This window comes from Nannobrachium achirus (genome assembly GCF_963921795.1).
Source record: "Nannobrachium achirus genome assembly, chromosome: 18".
NCBI lineage: Eukaryota > Metazoa > Chordata > Actinopteri > Myctophiformes > Myctophidae > Nannobrachium > Nannobrachium achirus.
Genome location: NC_137825.1, coordinates 54,072,874 through 54,094,610, shown reverse-complemented (window position 1 = coordinate 54,094,610; position 21,737 = coordinate 54,072,874). Strand labels below are relative to the sequence as shown.

Sequence of the window (21,737 nt, the reverse complement as noted above, 5' to 3'; positions counted from 1 at the left end):
TAGAGCAGATCTTTTTTTGCAGAATATTTGCCCAAAAATGTCGCTAGGGTTTATGCGGTCAAAGGATAGAAATTAATTATGAATTGTAAAGTACTGTAAAGCAGTGTTAACCAAACTTTTTAGCTCAAGTTCTAGCTCAAATTTTACGCTTGCCCGGGACCCAAACTAGTGAAAACAGCAGACCAACAAGCTCACCACGCACCGCGTCGCGCTGAGTTATGAGCTTGTAGATCTCCTATTTTTAACTACTTCATAAACAGGTTTATTTTTTCTTCTAATTTATGGAATCTCTTTGATTTTATGTATTACTTATTCATGAAATGACTTACAAAATACCTTGAAAAATGTATTAACAAATAAGAAGAAATGTAAGAAACAAAGAAATAAGGAGGTATTGATTCAATAGTGACCCATAAAAATCAACCAAGTGCTGTAAAGAATGCTGACTTACATCTAGATATATTTCTGGCTTGGTGTGTGTGTGGTTCTTACGTGCAGGATGAGCGTCTCCACGATTTTGTAGCGGTCGGGCATGTGGGTGACCATGTCGGTCATGTTATCCTCCGACGTTCTCACCAGCGTTGGGCCAAACACCAGAGCCAGGTTTCTGGGCTCCATCTAGACACCAACCATTTCAAAATGGCAAGGGAGAATGGGAACAATGCACAATTACCCCACTGAAGCGCAGTTATTAGGGCTGTCACAATGTGACATTTTACATGACGATTAATTGTCACTCAAATAATTGGCGATTAACGATTTAATTGTGTTTTTGTCGTTGATAATTACATTTCTGTTTGGCTTTTAGGCTTTGAAGTTGTACATGGTAGATATGACACATAACCTAAATATACAAAGAAATTACTGACATATTTGACAACTTACTACTTAAAAAATAACTTTGATAGTGGAAATAGCCGATCTACAAGCTCACAACGCGTCGCGATGCGACACGTTGTGAGCTTGTAGATCTGCTATTTCCACTATTTCTGAAATTTTACAACATTCACGATTATGACGATTATGACAAAATAATTGCGATAATGTCATATAATCACGATTAGACGATTATGTAATAATTGTGACAGCCCTAGCAGTTATTATCTCATAACTGACTCAAAGTGCTAGTTATGTGGTTCATTAGAAGTCTTCCATCTAGCTGCAGTAATGTATTCTTTCCACCAGATGTCGCTAAAATACAAGCCAAACTACTTCCAATAATTAGAAGTACATTGAACAGTATAGGTTTTTGCATGTATTCTTTTGTTTAGCTGTGGACAGTGCACATTTTGCACGTCTGATTTCATCTGTTCTTGTTAGCAGCGTTAGAGTTAATTATGTACACCCACTCAACCAACAGAAAGGCATGTTTTATTAACTTCACATGGACAAAGTACAGTGCCTGCAGATGCGTGTGCGTGTAAATATATACATGTAGACAAATCAACACACTTTTTTCATAATTACACACATGCAGTTAATTCTAATCAAAATTGAAGGAATCAAAAGCCCTGTTAAAGCATTGGAAATTAACGTGACCACGAGACCCGTGGTAAACTTGCTTCCTGGTTTTAGGACTACTGTAAAAACTGTAATACTACAGTATACCTCTTCTGAAGAAGCGCACTGTCGGGCAGAAACCTTGTATCTCCAAGTTTAGAAATAGTATGTTCGTTCGTAAAGTAAAGCCCTACTTCATCATACAAGAGTGTCACACAAAAGTAGTGAAAATAGCAGATCTACAAGCACACAACGCCTCGCGGTGCGAGGCATTGCGTGTTTGTATAACGTATAATTAGGGGTGGGCAATATGGAAAAATACAATATCACGATATTTTCCCAAGCTGTATCACGATACACGATTTTATCACGATTCTTTTTCACGTTGGTTTTTATGGTTAATTTTCAAGTTACTTGACAAAAACTAGACTCTCTGGGTTCCTTTTGAGAGGTCTAAATTGAACTTTACAAGTATGTAACTCTGACAGTATACAAATGAAACCAAATCCATTTGGTTTCATTTGTATACTGTCAGAGTTAAGTGGAGACCTTGACATTTTAAAGTTTGAGAACTACTGATTTAGACCAAAATGCAGGTTTAAATTGAATTCTGCAATGAATCTCTGTATTAACAATTAAACAGGATTCTTTTACAAGGCTCCCTCAATTGTATCACGATACATACGATATCTCTGAAAAGGCATATCGTGGAGACATTGTATCGTCTCAACGATAATTATCACCATATCGCCCACCCCTACGTATAATACGTATAATACAAAACGAACGGTTTTGGACATACAAGGTTTCCACCCGACAACAACAAATGCATTATTCACTCGACTCACACCAAACATTAGAGCCAGAGCATTGTGTGAAAATGGTCCATTGAGACCAGGCTGACCCACCTTGTTCTTGTCACAGTTATCGGCCACCTTCTTAAGATGGCCCACCAGGAACTTGAGGGTGTGGTGGTAATAGTCTGGGAGGTCATGGATCTGGGAGAGGAGCAAGAAAACAGAGCACATTTACCATCATACAGGCTCTGATCAACCAGTGCTAATAATGTTGAGCACCTATTTAGAAAACTGCAAAACATTCTTTAATGATGCTAATTAGTTATTTCTCAATGATAGAAAAATAAAGAAAAAATAAAACCCATCTGCGCCCAAAGCAGTACATGTGTCTTCAATATTAGAATTTTGACTGAGAATTTTGACTGATATATCTGAGTCATAGTCAGTGTCCCTTTTAAGCCCATATATGGACACCCTCGATGTCATCAGCGTATGCCCATAATATATGGTTATATCGGTCAGATGAGCAGTTCTCGATAATCGCATATGCAAACGAGTTGGCGGCAAGTTTGAAGTTGGTCGGTCCCATACAGTATAATATGCACATTCTGCATAGCGGCATAGCAGTCGGATCTGTGGCTCCTCACAACCCATCTCTTTGTTTATGGTTATTTCTGAGTCATAGTGACATGCCTATATATGGGCGTATCGGGCTTATGTATGTCAGAGTGACGTGGGCTTGGCCCTCCCAGAATCTAATTTCAATATAGGGAAGCAGTGATCATTTTCAGAGAGCAGGTGTGTGATGTTTACTTTGCACTCGTATCAATCAGCTCATGTCACATACCAGCTTCTTCATGGTCTTCAGTCTGTCAGCTGAATCTTCTATCCGGTTGGCATCAATGAAATCAATGTACTTATCTGTAAACACACATTGTATATTTGAGACATACTGTAGGTAGATCCCGTAGCATACTTTATTGGCAGGCAATTAACCCATTTAGAACGGGTACACATTATTGTGTATCATTATTTTATGCTTTAACTATAAAAAAAATAGCAGATATACAAGCTCACAGCGCGGCACCGAGTGCCGCGCTGCGAGCTTGTAGATCTGCTATTTTTGAAAAATCGTGACAATTAGAATTTTGACCCGATTCTATAAGTGTCTTTTGAATCCTTCTACGATTTTTGGAAAAAAAAACTATGTTTCTATGTCAGCAATCTGGCCGGCCATCGTCAAAGAAAAGGTCCCTTTCACTTAACTGGAGCTCAGTTAGTCTGTTCTGGAGAAACTACTATGTCAGTGGTTCTCAAACCTTTTCATGTGAAGGACCCCCTAACTGATATTTATTTGGCCACGGACCACCCATCTCAAAATATTACGTTCCAGGGACCACCCAGAAGCAAAATTTGAGTTACAAACGTTCGCTTTGAAAATACATATATTCAAAGATTTGCACAAATTTTCACGACTTTTTCAAAAATAGCAGATCTACAAGCTCGCAGCGCGGCACTCGGTGCCGCGCTGTGAGCTTGTAGATCTGCTATTTTTCAATAGTTAAAGCATTCAATAATTCTAGGCCTAAATTAAAACTAACAATCAAAAAGGTAAAGTGCCAACATGTATTAGACAGGAAAAAGCCAAAGCTTGTTTCCATTGTGGTCCCAGGCAAGTTAGGTCTAATCTCGCCCCTAGTGGCCAAAAAGTGAAAAACTTCTGGGAACCCAGATTAGGTCTAATCTCTCTTCTGGGTCTCGACCTGAAAGGTTTGGGAACCATTGCACTATAAAGACGTACAACACCCAACAGACTAAAACAACTATATAAAAACACAAAAATAAATACTAATATAGACAGTTAGGAACAGTACACAACATAGGACACATTATTTATCAAAAGTACAAATTGTGGTTTTAATATCTATATGGAGCTCATCACAAGAATCCCTACAATCAAGGCAAAGCCTGTGATTTCTGATATATAGTATATACGTACATTCAATTTCATTGGCAATGAACCCTTTTTCTGAACCAATATAAATACCATTATGAAAGATGCACCAAACAACACAGGACCCACCGTCAGTAAACAAAGGCTCGGGCAGTTTTCGGAAGAAAGACTTGAGCAGACTGCTGATCACGTTCAGGTCCTGCCATCTCTGTGGGAATGACAAGAAATGTAATTCAAATAAGTACAAATAATATATATGTATATACAGTAACTAGAATAGATACACGGGATGATTGATTACAGTATTTTCTGGACTATAAGGCGCACCTGACTATAAGGCGCACTGTCAATGAATGGTCTATTTTCAAACTGTTTTCATATATAAGGCGCACCTGACTATAAGGCACACATAATAGACGCTACCGTTGCGTTATGCATCCAACAGATGGAGCTGTGCTAAAGGGAATGTCAATGTCAATGAATGATCCATATATAAGGCGCACTGGACTATAAGGCGCACTGTAGTTTTTTGAGAAAATTAAAGGCTTTTAAGTGCGCCTTATAGTCCGGAAAATACTAAATCTCATCAAAATGGTGGTCCGTGGCTTAAATGGCGCACAAGCCATTTAGGCCTGAACATAAATCTGTGTCACTTCAGATTTGAACCACTTTATCCATTGTATTATGCTTTAATTATTCAAAAATAGTAGATATGCAATCTCACAGCACGGCACCGAGTGGCGCGCTGCGAGCTTGTAGATCTGCCATTTTTGAAAAATCGTGAACATTTGTGTTAGTCTATTTTTAACACGATTCTATAAATCTATAAAATCAGTGGTTCTCAAACGTTTTTCATGTCAAAGACCCCCAAAATTACATGTATTTGGCCGTGAACACCCATCTCAAAATATGTTGTTCCAGAGGACCATCCAGAAGCAAATGTTACAAAGTTAGAAATGTTCGCTTTTAAAAAGATATATTCAAAGATAAAAAATATATATATATTAAAATATATATATAGCAGATCTACAAGCTCGCAGCGCGACTGTGAGCTTGTAGATATGCTATTTTTGAAGCGGTGAAAGTCGCTTCCAAGGAGTGGCTTTGTCTGTGTCCCGTACATGTTTTTTTGAGGATTCCCATAGATTCTCAAGGAGTGGCTTTGTCTGTCCCGTACATGTTTTTTTGAGGATTCCCATAGATTCTCAAGGAGTGGCTTTGTCTGTCCCGTACATGTCCCGTGCATGCAGAATTGAGGATTGGTCAAGCTTCACATGACAATTTGGCCCTCCAGACAAAATCATTCATTCATTCAGAATTCATAAGAAGCAAATGTTACAAACTAAAGCACATAGAAAGTATAGATCTAGAACACAGATTTCATAGCTCTAGAACACTTCACTTCGAACCGAGGTTTGATTTTTGAAGCGGTGAAAGCCGCTTCCAAGGAGTGGCTTTGTGTATCCCATGTCCATATATGGACATTTCAGTCCAGAATGAACAGGTTTTATCAAAAACAAAATGTGTGTCCCATGTCCATATATGGTCATTTCAGTCCAGAATGAACAGGTTTTATCAAAAACAAAATGTCTGTCACCTAAATGGTGACAGACATGTCATATGTGTGTAGTGTCCGTCCCGGTCTGATGATTGGATACTTTGAGGATTGGTCAAGCTTCACATGACAATTCGGCCCTCCAGATAAAAACATTAATTCATTCATTGTGTTCCAGAGTTCATAACTCTGGAACACATAGAATAAAGGTTCACCGCTTCACTTCGAACCGAGGTTTGACTTTTTTCAATAATTAATGCAATAAATAATTCTAGGCTCAAATGGCAAATAAATAATGGACCTTTATATGACAAAGGTTGTAAACCACTGTGATACACCATGTACCTCTTCGGCGGTGTTGATCTCCATGCCTTTGTTGAGGTGATCCTGCAGGTTGCACACGATGGCGTTGTTCCCTGGAACCCGGTAGATGCCCGTGTACTCCAGACCAGAGTTCTCCACCACGCCACAGCACATCTCCACGATCAGGGGGACAAACTGCAAGACGGCAGGCACAGGGACACAGCAAGGTTGATTTGGACAGCACATTTTGATGTAGTTTTAGTCATAGTCTTTTGAATACAATTCCATTTGGTTTTAGTCATATTTTAGTCATCTGTTTAACTAGTTTTAGTCTACAGTTGATTTTGTCGACTTTTTTTTTTTTTTTTTTGTCTGGCCTTGTCGATGTCGTAATGCCTGATTTTACACGTTGTTGCATGCTGAAAATAGCCACGTTGTGAGCTTGAAGATCTGCTATTTTACAGAACGCAACACCCGACGCATCTCTTCTCCACTAGTCCCTCCCTAACATTTTAGTCTAGTTTTTATTTGTGGGCGAAATTATCAACATATTTAGTCTTAGTTTTAGTCATCATAGCTTAGTTTAGTTTTAGTCATCATAGCTTAGTTTCTATTTAGTTTCCATTTAGTAAAAAAAGGTAGCCAACAAGCATTTTTTTTGTCCGTTTTAGGCGATAAAAATCAACAAAGGGACAGAGGGAAGATGGATTGAAAGGTAGGGAGGAGGGAGGGAGAGAGAGAGAGAGAGAGAGAAAGGAAGGAAGGAAGGAAAGAAGCAGGAAGACGAGAAAGGGAGGGATATAGTCAGGGGGGTGTGGAAGGCAAGAAGGAAACCCTACAGACGCTCTTATCAGCAGTGACTTTGAAAATACCAGTTCAGAATATGAGATATGAACCCTTGTTCTACCATCAACAGGGCGGAGGGGAGGAATTATGGAATGTGCTACTAAGTAGCGACAATGACAAGAAATGACAAACTTGGCATCTGTCTAGACCAGTGGTTCTCAACCTTTTCAGGCCGCGACCCCCAACATAATCATATTTTAAAGGGCCTACACCATGCTTTTAAAACTATATTTTTTGTATAAATATATGCTCAAAATTGAGTCTTAGACATACAGGTTTTAACCCTCAACAAACACTCTGACCATTCTTTTTGTTTGTTCTAGCTCTACTATAATGAGGCTCTCCAGCTGCAATACCAAAACGGCCTCTGTTAGTGGAGTTTTTCCAGAAAAAAAAGAAGTTTTTTGAAAAAAAAAGAAGTTTTTTGAAAAAAAAAAGTTTTTGAAAAAAAAAAGTTTTTTGAAAAAAAAAGTTTTTGAAAAAAAAAAAGTTTTTTGAAAAAAAGGTTTTTTACTCTGAAAAAAAAAACGGGAAACGCGTGTGACGTCACATGCGTCAACTCTCAGAACAGCACTGTTCTGAGAACCCGTGGAAAGCTTTTCATCTCTGTCTTCCCAAAACCAGAGAAAGACACAATGTACAGAAATAGGACTTTGTGAGGATAGAAGGTGCCAGTGGGACCCCAAAAAAAGGTTTTAAAATAGAAAAAGTGAAAATTCATGGTGTAGGTCCTTTAACTAGGGGACCCCCCCCCCCCCCCCCCCCTGACGATCACTAAGAGTTGAGGCATTACATTTTGTATAACACGGTTCTATTGTGAAAAGAGCAGATATACAGTACATGCTCACAACGGCGTTGTGAGTAGAGGTGGGACGTTCGCGAACGAATCGAGTCTTTTGAACGGCTCTTTGAAATGAACGATGGGATCCAGTTCGCTGTGGGGAGCCGTTCCTTTCTAAATGAACACAGTGGTGGAAAAAGTAGCCTACTCAAATTATTTTACTTACAGTAAGTAAAAGTATCGATACTGCAATGTTGAAATACTCTGTCTGCCACAAGTCAAGTAGAAGTTCGGAATTCAAAATGTAAAGTAGCCTAGGCCTATTGGTATCAAAATGTACTTAAAGTACCAATTGTAGAAAGTACTCATATACAGAATGTCCCATTTCACAAGTTTTCCAATAAATAAAATTTAGAAAAATCTTTAGAAAATAGCAGATCTACAAGCTCACGATGCGTCGCAACGCGACGCATTGTGAGCTTGTAGATCGGCTATTTTCAAATGGCAGAAATTTAAATACGGCAAAAATGTACATAGGGTTTAAGTAGCCTAATTTGTAATCATAAATTCATAATCAAAATCTACAGAGTAACTAATATGAGCCAGTCTTTTGAACGACTCTTTGAAAGGAACGGATCCCAGAGATCCGGCTCACTTCAAAGAACCATAAATCCCATAGCGTAGATCGGCTATTTTTACCATTTCTGCCTCTAATATTTGACAATTTGTTTAATATGTTTCATTTGTATTAAAAGTCCTTACATTTTCACTTTAGAAATGTGCCTATACCTCTATGCATTGACCTCTGTTAACAACAGTAGACAATGGACAGAAAATGTATGGATCGTAATTTTTGTAAAACAAAAAAACAAGAGCATAATCAAGTGGTCATCCTGCGCCTGGACCAATCATGAGTTAACGTACAGACACAGCCCTCTGCAAATCGGCTATTCAACAAAACTATTAGAAGTTGAAAGCGGTTTAGATTAGAACACTGACAGTTATCACTGTTTTATATTTGATGTTTGTACAAAAGAAGCTGCTACTCCTATTATTGTACCACTTCATTGCCTTAAATGCTTCATTTGAAAATCAAATAAAAAAAGATAGATAATAGATAACTTGCATGCTTTATCACAATTGGAGTTGGACATTATTTTGAGGCCAAATTTGTTCCAAACCGCATGCTTTTTCCTTTCTTATTTCTACACCTGATATTGGTTATCTTCTAAAACATTCTATTGACATGTTTCTGCAACAGATTTGTCACAGCTTCTATACATACTGATGCCCCACACATAAATGATGAGTTGATGTGGAGCATACTTTGTGGTCGTGTGCAGGCTGACAGTCCTCCAGTCTGATGCCAAACGCCTTGGGACTTCCGCTCTTCTTGCTCTTCTTCATGAGGTTGATGCCCCACAACATCTTGTTATCATCTGAACACGCACACAGAGACAGGTGGATTCAGTAGGGGCAACACACACACACACACACACACACACACACACACACACTAGGACATTAACGAAAAAGTCGACAAGTCGACTCAGTCGACTTCATTGCACAAGTCGACTCCCACCAGAGAAAGTCGAAAGTCGAAGTTGAAAAAAAAACTTTTTTCCACCGCTCAAAAAAAAAATATATATATTGTGAAAATAGCAGATCTACATGCTCACAACGCCTCGCATCGCGAGGCGTTGTGAGCATGTAGATCGGCTATTTTCACAATTTCTGCCTCTGTATTTGACAATTTGGACAATGTTTAATTTGCCATTTTAGAGGTATTAAAAAGTCACATTTCTAAAGTGGCACTTTAGAAATGTGAAGATACCCTCTATACACTTGAACTTTATGTTGGTTTGTTTACAGTTGAGTGAGAAAACAATGTTTCACATTAAGTTGATCATCTGGGGACAAAATAATTGGGGGTCGTGTGTGATGTGATGACGTCATCAAACTGACTTCAACTCAACTTTTTACTGAGTCGAGTCGACTTGCAAAAATCACAAGTCGTTAATGCCCTACACCAGGGGTCAGCAACCTTTTTGAAATGAAGTGCCATGTTTTTATTTTCTTGAGTGTCAGTGTGCCATGTCAACATAAATTTTAATGACAAATATTTTTACATATTTTAATTGGCAGGACATTGATATAACGATCATTATACTAGACTCAGAGCAACAATCCACCTCCCCGACTCCCTCCCCAGTCAAAGTTCAAAGTTTTAATGAATGTAGAATTTTGTGCAAGATGTAATTTGATATAAATTAGCTAACTTCATTTAACTGACCACGTTTAAAAAATAATAATGACAACTATTTTTACATATTTTGATTGGCAGGACATTGTTATAAGGATCATTAGACCCAGAGCAATAATCCACCTATCTTCCCGACTCCCTCCCCAGTCAGAGTTCAGAGTTTTAATGAATGTAGAATTTTGTGCACGATGTAATTTTCTCTAAATTAGCTAACTTCATTTAATTGACCACGTTTAAAAAAAGATTTGTTTTTAAAATAAAAATCCTCTCTCTCACCCCCCCCCAACACACACACACACACACACACACACACACACACACACACACACACACACACACACACACACACACACACACACACACACACACACACACACACACACACACACACACACACACACACACACACACACACACACAGATGTGTCAATGAGTAAACCAGTGTTTTATCAATTCCCAGCGATAATCACTGGACCTGAGCCTTCTTGCTTCTTCTACCCACCAGGTTTGGAGGAGCGGTTCATTGAGGTGTTGTCTGTCTTTGCCAGGAGGAAAGGAGGCATCATTCTATGAGCTCTGGGAGATGCATCCGGCTTGTTGACTGTGGAACTGCACACAGTGAAAGAGCGTGAGCAATATGGCAATGTCTATAGACAATACATCTATATGTGAAATATACAAGGTAGTAGTGAATGACAGTTTTAAACCCATTCTGAGCCCCAGAAATTAACGGATTATAATGTCCAGAGTGCCTCTCGCTGGCTCCATTAACGGCCATTATCTTATTTTGAAGGCCAGAAGTCCACAGCGTAAACACTTCCGGTCTGACGTCATCGCGTCCTTCACCGGAATCGATCATTGTTTACGTGGTGTCATGGCGGATCGGATCGATGCTTTTCAACATGTGTTTTATAAGCGAGCATCTATTGCCATCTTCGCTTCTAAAGTGTTGTTTTGAGTTAATGGACATTAAAGATGAGATCCCCCGTCTGCCTCAATGTTATGGGATTACTATTTTGTGCTCGTGGATCCGTGATGATGATAAATCAGCGACGGAGATCGGCTCGAGACCTTCCGCCATTGTACACGGTAGGATAACCGCCGTTACAGTAATATATTACTTTTCACAAGATATCTCGGGAATGGCACTAAATCGGTTAAGATGACAGTTTTCCCGACAAATACCATAGAAAAGCATGTGTTGGGGGCAGCCTAATTCATGTTGAAAACATAATGTTATGCACATCCATACGTTCAGTCGCTGGTGCAGTTCAAAAGTATTTAAATGTATCCAACCACGTTTCAACTAGTCTGGGATCACTTCACTTTTTGGGTTTGTAACCGGTCTGGAGTGGAAACCACAAAACGTCATGTTGTAGTACTAAAAGGACTACAATTTGCCGGAAAGATCAAACCGGATTCAGTTTTAACCCAAAATACCTACCTAATAAACTCCTTGATGCGGAGTAGTTTTGCTTTTGAAAAATTCGTTTGGTATATGCATCTTTTAGTCCAACTTTTAGCGACTGGCAAGACTACACGAGGCTACTCAAGCATTTTAATAGGGATTGTGGAAACAAACGGAGGGAACCAAATCAAAGCGACGCCGATTCTTCTAGTGGTTTCCGTGCGCTCTAGGCGGAAACCAAACAGCCTGTTGTGAACAAACACCAGGCTTTCTCTCAGAAAGACTGGTAGGCGAGGTTACGTTTCAACCAAGTTTGGTCTTCCTCAGGTGAAGATATTGACTTTCATTAATGAACTTCACACAGAAATGCTGCAGGCCCAGTGACAATTAACTAGGTCAACATATAAGACCATTTTTATAGTATAGTTATAACCTTAGTTTTAACCATTGATGCAGAGTTAATGCAATTTCTTACATTTCTGGCAGGGACTGAGAACCACCGACTTTTCAAATTTGGAAAACAGAACGCAGTTGTGAATACGATATATTGAATAAAACAAGAATTGACACAGTCAATATATGAGCTGGTCGCATGTGGGTTAAAAAGGCGGGGAGATTTAACAGTCTAAAAGAACCCTTTAACATTAGCCCTATGTAATCAATTGAAAAGGGCAGATGTACAAGTTGACACACAAGAACAATGACATGTCATTATTAGCCTGTAAAGAAAGATCCGACAGGTAATGTTTTTTTTTTCTTTTTATTGAAAGATTCGAGCATGAACAGGTTGCAGTAAACAAGACAGTTGTATATTGCAGGAAGATGAGAGTTCTATATTGCAGTGAACAAGACAGTTGTATATTGCAGTGAACAAGACAGGTGTATATTGCAGTGAGCAAGACAGTTGTATGTAGGCTGTACTTGTTAACCAAACTGTTGTACTGGGTGGGTTGAAATAGAATCATGGTTCTATAACCAGGTGTGCTGTTTAGTGTTGCGCAGGCTGACCCGGTGCCAACGTATCAGACCTTTTCAGGCGAGCGGGTGGGTTATCACCACTCTCACGTGCAAAAAATAAATAAGAATAATCACCTGTTCTTATTTGCCTTTTATTTTTAATAAGAGTAGGCCTATAAGAATAAGAATATACAATGTTTGAATACGAGCACGAGCAAGCGAGTTTTAAAATGCGCCAGAGGTTTCTCCTCCGCTCCTTGGTGCGAGGACCGTCCCAAATCCGCTCCTGTTGAGGCCGCGAACCACATCTTGCCAACATTTGACACAACAGGAGCACAGCAGAGAAGATGCACAAACAATTCAGCTCAGAAAAAGTTAAACTAAATGCCACAAGCTTAAACCTTTATCCCATGATTTTGTAACCCATTTTTCACCCAGTGGATGGTGAACTGTGTAGCGATTTGTGTGATTTTAGGGCAAAAACTGTAGGAGCAGTATTCAAAAATGTGTTTTAAAAAATGTGGCGGGGGTCCCTGGAGCTGCGGGGGTCCCTGGAAGGGTGGAGGTTGTGGATTGGCAGACAAGGATTGTGTGTGGAAAATTTCACATGGATAGGGGCAAAAAAGTGTGATGTGACGTGACAGACAGACAGACTGACAGACAGACAGACAGACAGACAGAGGTTTTCATAGTAACTGTGAACTGACGGTCGCAATTATAATCATTAGTTTTGTTTATTTTAATTATTATTATTAAGGAACTCTAGAAATCTCAGTTGGAACTGTTACCCCAGTGACCCGATGCTGGATAAGCGGTTGAAGATGGATGGATGGATGGATTGTGCTGCTGGTGTGTGTGTGTGTGTGTGTGTGTGTGTGTGTGTGTGTGTGTGTGTGTGTGTGTGTGTGTGTGTGTGTGTGTGTGTGTGTGTGTGTGTGTGTGTGTGTGTGTGTGTGTGTGTGATACACTGTATTGGCTAAATGGCCCACCATGACGACACCAACACCTTATTTGTTATGTTAAATAGCTACTGATTATCCCCCTTGGGATAATAAAGATATCTATCTATCTATATATCTATTAAGTAGCCTGCCTAACAGCCATAAGCATACCAACATCATCATCATCAGCACAGACTTTATTTGTTTAGATCGATTCATATTATTGTCTTGACCTGGGCGGAATGTGAGTTACTTTCATCAAGTCTTGTCATGAGACAAGATGAGAAAATATGTGTAGGCTACGACTCATTTTATACCAACACAACACATTGTATGTGTTTGTATCAAGAAGCACCAAGGAATAGGCTACTTCATCTGATATAAAGCAACTTATCACTGGACTGGACAGTTGTGTACATACGGTAAGAAAGACAACAACCTAATAAATATACCTACAAGTGAATTTGCGTGTTAATGTATTCATTTGATCTGTGATGATGGTGTTTAAACAGCCTATAGCGACGAATGAGGTAGACAGTAGCCTACAGCTGTCTATTTCTCTCTATTTCAAAACAACCAGAATAAACTGCTTCAAATGTAGGCTAGGCCTACGTGTTTCTTATCATGCCGATTGCTTATAAATCTACAACATGTGATATATCTGGCGTTAAAACGTCTCGAATCCGAAAAGTTTTAGCCGCTCCGAGTCGCAAATACACAAGAGTGTCGTCGCACCAAATTCTGGGCCCTGGGTACAAGGATTCACTGCGGGCCCACATGAATGTTCTTCATCTGGGGATTTAAAAAATTGCAGATATACAAGCTCGCAGCGCGGCACTCTCGAGTTTATATATCTGCTATTTTTCAATAGCTAAAGTATAAAATAATTAAGGCCCTTCCACCTTGGGCCTTAGTAACTCTCCCCCCCCCCCCCCCTTTTGTGACGCACCTGCAGTCCTCCACACATGTCAACACTTCGCGTTTTTCATTCATCATTAGGCTACTTTATCAGTAGCTATTTTACATTACAAATAAGGTGTTGTAGTCATGGGTCAATGGCCTTTAGCCAACACAGTGTATTCATATTTAAATCGACTTTTTTAAATAAAAAACGGCGATCTGTGGTCCAACAGACAGGGGCTTCCTCATTCCTTTTTTCCCCAAATATTCCTCTGCGGTTTTGTTCCATAGTTTTGTTCTATTAGCCGTGTAGGCTACTACACCTGTTTGAAGGTGTATGATTCTCTCTGTATAATAAACATTTGGTTGCATAACACAAAGAATGATAGCCGATCTGCTGCAGAGTCTTTTCTCTCTGGTTCCCTTCAATCCCGTTGCCGTTTTTAACTAGAGATGGGACGTTCGTGAACGAATCGAGTCATTTGAACGGCTCTTTGAAATGAACGATGGGATCCGGTTCACAGTAGGGAGCCGTTCCTTTCTAAATAAACAGTTGTGGAAAAAGTACAAGCACATTCACATAGTAGAAGTTTGCAATTAAAATGCACTTGAGTAAAAGTACAAAATTATTAATCAAAATGCAATTAAACCAATGCATAAAGTAGCCTACTTATTATGCAAAATGTCCCATTTTAAAAGTTTTCCAATGAATACGTAGGAAAAAATAATAAAAAGTATTAAAACATTTGAAAATAGCAGATCTACAAGCTCGTAGCTTGTAGATCGGCAAAATGTATATGGCCGAAATGTAAATAGGGTTGAAATCATGTGTAATTATGAACACAATCTACAAAGTAGGCCTAACTATAACTAAAATGAGCCAGTCTTTTGAACGGCTCTTTGAAAGGAACGAATTCCAGAGATCCGGTTCACTTCAAAGAACCATAAATCCCATCTCTTTTTAACCCATAGTCTGGAGGAGCGTCGCCTGCCATTGGCCCTAATCAATGCAGTTCTTCCCCCCCCCATCGTCTGGCGGGCCGCGACAGCCAATAGGCAAAAGGTGCCCTGTATGTCGCGCCACAAACTCACCTAAATGTTGGAGTTGGTCTGACCAACTCAAAAATCTAGCGATCATCACTCACGCCTGAACTTGTACGCCGACACACCACAACCATAACCTCGAGTTCAGCCAAAGAGCAGAGGTGACCGAGCTTTTTGCCTCAGCTGCCCCTAGGCTTTGGAACAGCTTTCCTCCTTCATATTCATGGTGCTCAGTCATTGGATCTTTTTAAAACCATCATTAAAGACTCACTTGTGTTCAACTGTAAGTGTGTATTCCTGGCCCTTGTTGTGTGTTGTTTGCCTTTTTATATTCTTCTTTTTTTTTAAGATCGTTTTGGGCCTTTTTCTGCCTTTATTGCGACCGTAGGTCGCATTTACTATCAAAACCTCCACCGGCTGTCTGTCTGTCCGTCCGTCCGTCTGTCTGTCACACGTCACACTTTTGCCCTGCTCATATCTCCACAACCGTTGCCCCCATCCAGGCCAAATTTTGCACACACACTCCTTACCTGCCAAACTACAACCTCCAAGGACCCCCGGAGCTCCAGGGACCCCCAGGTCCCTGGGGGACCCCCAGGTGTAAAAAATGACCAAATGTGCAAAAATGACCACCCCAACGGGGCTGCTCACGAGGAATTCCTGGGGACCACCCACTCCTGGTGCTCCAGAACGGATGCAAAAGTGGTGGCGCCCCCAGTGGAGGACCCCCTCCACTGCAGCTCACATAAAATGCCGTAACTCGGGCTAGGAGCGTCCGGGAGAGCCGGGGCCGGTACCTATTCGTCCACCAAGGCAACGCGGAGACCCCACCCCTCATTTCTCACATGGCCCTCTTCTAGCGCCACCTTCAGGCCGATTTTTAAAACACATTTTTGGACACTGCTCCTACAGTTTTTGCCCTAAAATCAAGCACATCGCTACACATTATGTCTACACTCATCCCATCAACATGAATCTGTCCCATATAGCGCCACCTTCAGGCCGATTTTTAAAAACACATTTTTGGACACTGCTCCTAGTACAGATTTTGCCCTAAAATCACGAAAATCACCACACAGTATGTCTACACTCATGTCATCAACATGGATCAGGAAGATTTTGGAAAAACACATTTTTGCCCTATTTGTGGCGATAAGGGAGTCTTACTGGTTGATAGGTGTACAGTAGATTGACAGGAAATGGGGAGAGAGCTGCGGGGGGTGACAAGCAGCAAAGGTGGTCTTGGAGATGGGAATTAGGACCCCCGACAGCTGAGTTGATAAATACATTTCACCATTCGTGCAAGGCAACAAACCTACCTCTGTTTCCTGTAATCATTCATTTTCTTATTGATGAGTGCTTGCCTCGAGAATCCAAAATCCTGCAACAAAAGTGAAACATCGGTTATCAGTGTGTTAGTAATCAAGACGTTTGCCCACCGGGACCCTGACTAGTGAAAATAGCCAATCTACAAGCTCACAACGCGGCGCGAAGCGACGCATTGTGTGCTTGTAGATCTTCTAATTCATGTAATTTCTTTTTATTCGTGTTTTTTAATTTTTTGTGGGGGCAATGAGAAATTCCGCGACCCACAAATGGGTCCCGACCCAGTGTTGGGGAACCGGTGCTGTACATACATTACGTACAAAAGCATGTGGTATATACGTACTGTACTGTATGTGCACGTGCATTAGGGCATTCACGAATAGTGATTTTTAGTATTCGAATTATTCGACCTCAAAGTATTCAAATAGTCGAATATTCGACAGGACTGGCCAAACTATCAAATATTAAGTAAGCAAGAGGCAAACATTGTGAAAATAGCCGATCTACATGCTCACACGCGTTGTGAGCATGTAGATCTGTTATTTTCACAATATTTATCTGCGGAACCGAGTCACATTAAATGTAATACCTACAATTCCAAGTGCTTGTCAGGGTGGGGGTCCCCAGTTCAAAATGTTTATTTTGGGGGTCACGGCCTAAAAAGGTTTGAGAACCCCTGTCTGGTATAGAGCATTAATAAATTCATCCACCAGGGGCATTGACAACTCATTCTTATGACTTCCTATCTAGCCAAGCTTTAACTACATACTCAAGAGAAAAAAGAAAAAAAAAAAAGCGAATATTCGACTTCGGTGAACAACGTCGAATAGTGACTTTGATATTCGAATATTCAAATATTTGGTGAATGTGCATACAGTATGTGCGCGTGCATTCCGTCGTGCACATCACTCGCAGCGGCAGAGAGGGACTGACCTCGTTGTCGGTCTTGCTGTTCTCCCTGATGACGCGGATCCAGGCCAGCATGTCGTCGCGGTCCTCGGCCTGCAGCAGGTACTCGCAGAAGTCCTGCGTGGTCAGCCGCAGCGTGTGCTTGCGCTTGGTCTCGCTGTAGGCGATGTCGATCAGGCAGCCGCGGATGCTGATGGGCGGGTGCTCGTCCTGCCCGGGCCCCGCCCCCGCCCCGTGCAGCACCGCCTCCCGCTTGTCCTTGTAGAGGAAGAGCGAGTGGGAGCGCAGCACGGAGAAGCCCCGCTTCCACGGGCGCATGCCACCGCCCACTTTCTGCAGGGACGCGGAAACAAAAAAAAGACGGGTAAAAAAATAGAAACGGGACCATTTAGGCCTAGAATTATTGAATGCTTTAACCAGTGAAAAATAGCAGATATACAAGCTCACAGCGCGGCACCGAGTGCCGCGCTGCGAGCTTGTAGATCTGCTATTTTTGTGCAAATCATTGAATATATGTTTTTTCAAAGCGAACGTTTGTAACTCAAATTTTGCTTCTGGGTGGTCCCTGGAACTAATTATTTTGAGATGGGGGTCCGTGGCCAAATAAATATAATTTTGGGGGTCCTTCACATGAAAAGGTTTGAGAACCACTGACATAGTAGTCTCTCAAGAACAGACTAACTGAGCTCCATCGAAGTGAAAAGGACCTTTTCTTAGACGATGGCTAGCCAGGTTGCTGACATAGAAAAATCTTAGAAGGATTCAAAAGACTTATAGAATCGGGTCCAAATTCAAATCTTCACGATTTTTCAAAAATAGCAGATCTACAAGCTCGCAGCGCGGCACCGATATCTGCTATTTTTCAATAGTTAAAGCATAAAACAATGATACACAATAATGTGTACCCGTTCTGAATGGGTTAAGATGACTTTGGTGGTAGAGGTACAATACGGGTTTGCTGAGAGAGAGAGGACTGCAATACAGCAGAAAACCTGCAACACTCCAGGTTAACTCGGTAGTAGCCAGCACACAAGGAATATCCTTTTCACATGGTTTATTTGCCTCTTATGGACAGAATCAACGGACGCGTATCGACCTAATGGTATTCCTCATGCAGCGTTGTCAACAATACAGGTTTAGACAACACAACTCCAACAAAGACTCTACAAGACTACAAGAGGTACCAGCTAACACTGGATGTATGTGTTACAATACGTTGCCCCTTCTCTGGATGTGTTTGTATCAGAAGGTACTAGCGAACACTATACACATGTGTGTGTGTGTGTGTGTGTGTGTGTGTGTGTGTGTGTGTCTGTCGACTACCTTTATTCACTGATGAAAACTAAATAAAAAAATATAAAACTAAGCTACAAGGACTAAAACTGAGACTAAATATATTTTGTCAACAAATTACACTTAGACTAAAATGTTAGGGAGGAACTAGTGGAGAAGAGATGCAGCAGAACTAAAAGACAAGTCATTTTATGTTTGGTTGCGCTCGGATGTTACGCTCTGAAAATAGCAGATCATGCAACCAAGTGTAAAATCAGACGTCATCAAGACCCGCCAAAATCCTTTTTTTTTTCAACAAAATCGTCTGTAGATTTTGTTGACTAAAATCTTATGATATTTAGTCGACTAAAACTAAAACTTTTCAGATTAACTAAAACTACCAGAAATTGTATTCAAAAGACTATGATTTTCCTGTCAAAATCAACACTGGCTTGTAACCTTGCCCTTCTCTGTGACTGTGAGGATATGTGTGTACCAGAGGTGCTAGCTAACACTACACGTGCGTGCGTGCATGCGTGAGTGCGTGAGTGTGTGCGTGCGTGCGTGCGTGCGTGCGTGCGTGCGTGTTACAGGTACCTTGCCCTTCTCTGTGAGGATCTGTTTGTAGTGCAGCCAGCCCTCTTTGCGAACGTCACTGAAAGTGATGGTGCCCAGTTCAGAGGTGGAGTGACGCTTTGACCTGGCCTCCTCTTGGACCCGCAGGCTCTCCAGAGACTGAAGCACACAGTAAAATAATGTTAAATGTAACCTCCATAGACTGAAGCACACAGTAAAATAATGTTAAATGTAACCTCCATAGACTGAAGCACACAGTAAAATAATGTTAAATGTCGTTACATGTCCATTTGGGTGCATTTTACACTCTCTTTCCTTCATGGATGATAATGGCATGATCCATGTGGGAGGTTAACGGCATGAACGTTTGTAACTCAAATTTTGCTTCTGGGGGGTCCCTGGAAATAGATATTTTGAGATGGGGGTCCGTGGCCAGATAAATATCATTTTGGGGGTCCTTCACATGAAAATGTTTGAGAACCACTGACACAGTAGTCTCTCAAGAACAGACTAACTGAGCTCCAATTAAGTGAAAAGGAGCTTTTCTTTGACGATGGCTGGCCAGATTGCTGACATAGAAACATAGGTTTTTCAAAAAATCTTAGAAGGATTCAAAAGACACTTATAAAATCACTTATAGAAAAACAATTTTTCAAAAATAGCAGATCTACAAGCTCGCAGCGCGGCACTCGGTGCCGCGCTGTGAGCTTGCTATTTTTCAATAGTTAAAGCATAAAATAATGATACACAACCTGTGTACCCGTTCTAAATGGGTTAACATGAGATAGTCAATGCTATTGAGGACTCACCCCATCAGTGAAAAAGCTCTTGACCCTTTTTGGCAATCTCCTGTGAAGAACAAACAAGACAAAGTTAACACAATAAGGTTTGTGTTTAAGGCAGCTTGTTGCACACAATCCATATCTGGCATCTCAAATATAACTCATGTGGAATTTATTTAAACTTCCCCGAAGGTGATGAATTAAATTCAAATGAAAAGCACACTGCTCTTGCGGTCTAGAAAATCATTTCTAGAATCTAATGTTTTTGGTGGCTCATCACGACTTTGATTCATCCACATCACAGTTTGTATTGTTTCCATCCGACTGATCAGAGTATAAAAAGATACTCGATGGACCCAAATGTTACATACTATGATTGTCTCAACTGCCACAACAGTGTAATATATTAAACTATTAAAATTGATAGAAACTACTTAACACAACTACTGCCTCTTAATCTGAAGGTTTGCTTGGTGCCTCGGTGCCACGCCGTTTCCTCCATAGGCCGCTGCTATTATTTTGAAGGGCTGGAAGGGGGTTGTTTTTGTTTTTTTGGATTATCACTTGACGGCAACGATTACGTCATCTAGTCACATGACAGTGTGGGTCCAGAAGGGAAACATGGCTGCGCCCATCCCGAGTCTAGAGTGTGCAGAGTGGAGACCCCTCTTTGTATACAAATGTCTTTTATGAGTTATTGAAGTGTCTTTATGGGCCTCTCAATGGATTTACTATGGAGGAGCTTCACTTCTCGTGCACGCCCGACGTGCGTTGTAAACAAATCGCGGACATTACCGATGCGGGCGGGACCGGAGCGACGCACAGTAAGTAATAATATCTTTACTGTATATACAGTAAGATTGACAGTCCTCACCGTCAACGGCGCCATGGTATTAACCCTTTCAATGACGGTGAGCGTCGTCAACAGCAGCAGAACAGTTAACACAATGACTGCCAGGGGCCACAAGGTGCCGCTAGAGTGCCAGCCATTCCTCCATAAGGCTTCCTAGTAACATCCGGTTAACCACGAAGAAGTGGCTTGTGTTTTTTCTGCAAACAGTGTTTTGAACGTGAAATGGAGGCCGAGAGCTAACAGTTAGCTATGGTCTATTTTTTTTTTAGAAGCCCGATCGGAGGCTATTTAGCCGGTGGAAAGAGAGCTCGGTAGGCGGCTTGGATCAAGATTTAGACCGGGGCTTCGTTGAGGCCTCCGATTATTTAATTCATTTTATTAAAGAAACCGAAATTGTTCGGTTTTTGTACCTCAGATACGTCTTGCAAAAATAGAGTTTTTTTGGGGGGGCTCTAAACTTTATTCTAAACCATTTTCAATGGAATAAATCGTCGCAACATGTAGCATGGCTCGTTGGAAAGCGATGGACGAGCCAGGACTACCCACGTCGCTACTAGCAGCTCAGGGTAAGTAAAATAGCAAAAAATAAATTGTAAAAAAAAAAAAAAAATCAAACCTCGGTTCGAAGTGGAGCAGTGAATCTGTGTGTGTGTGTGTGTGTGTGTGTGTGTGTGTGTGTGTGTGTGTGTGTGTGTGTGTGTGTGTGTGTGTGTGTGTGCGTGTGCGTGTGTGTTTGTGCCTGCACAACAGCGCCCCTCCTTTAACTTGTG

The 21,737-nt window shown here is 40.9% G+C and overlaps 1 protein-coding gene across 1 annotated transcript in view; it reads right to left on the bottom strand.

The window, feature by feature from the left end:
- Window positions 1–21,737, bottom strand: part of LOC308303184 (rho GTPase-activating protein 23-like) — a gene marked incomplete at its 3' end in the record, with an annotated part of 45,095 nt that overhangs the window by 7,810 nt on the left and 15,548 nt on the right. Inside the window, exons 10-20 of the mRNA XM_080747508.1 lie at window positions 20,142–20,181; window positions 19,354–19,491; window positions 17,509–17,817; window positions 16,569–16,630; window positions 10,502–10,608; window positions 9,063–9,175; window positions 6,152–6,304; window positions 4,381–4,459; window positions 3,145–3,218; window positions 2,409–2,498; window positions 493–618 (exon numbers count right to left, since the gene is read on the bottom strand). Of these exons, the coding sequence (XP_080603634.1) occupies window positions 493–618; window positions 2,409–2,498; window positions 3,145–3,218; window positions 4,381–4,459; window positions 6,152–6,304; window positions 9,063–9,175; window positions 10,502–10,608; window positions 16,569–16,630; window positions 17,509–17,817; window positions 19,354–19,491; window positions 20,142–20,181 (1,291 nt within the window). The remainder of the gene's footprint in view (window positions 1–492; window positions 619–2,408; window positions 2,499–3,144; window positions 3,219–4,380; window positions 4,460–6,151; window positions 6,305–9,062; window positions 9,176–10,501; window positions 10,609–16,568; window positions 16,631–17,508; window positions 17,818–19,353; window positions 19,492–20,141; window positions 20,182–21,737) is intronic.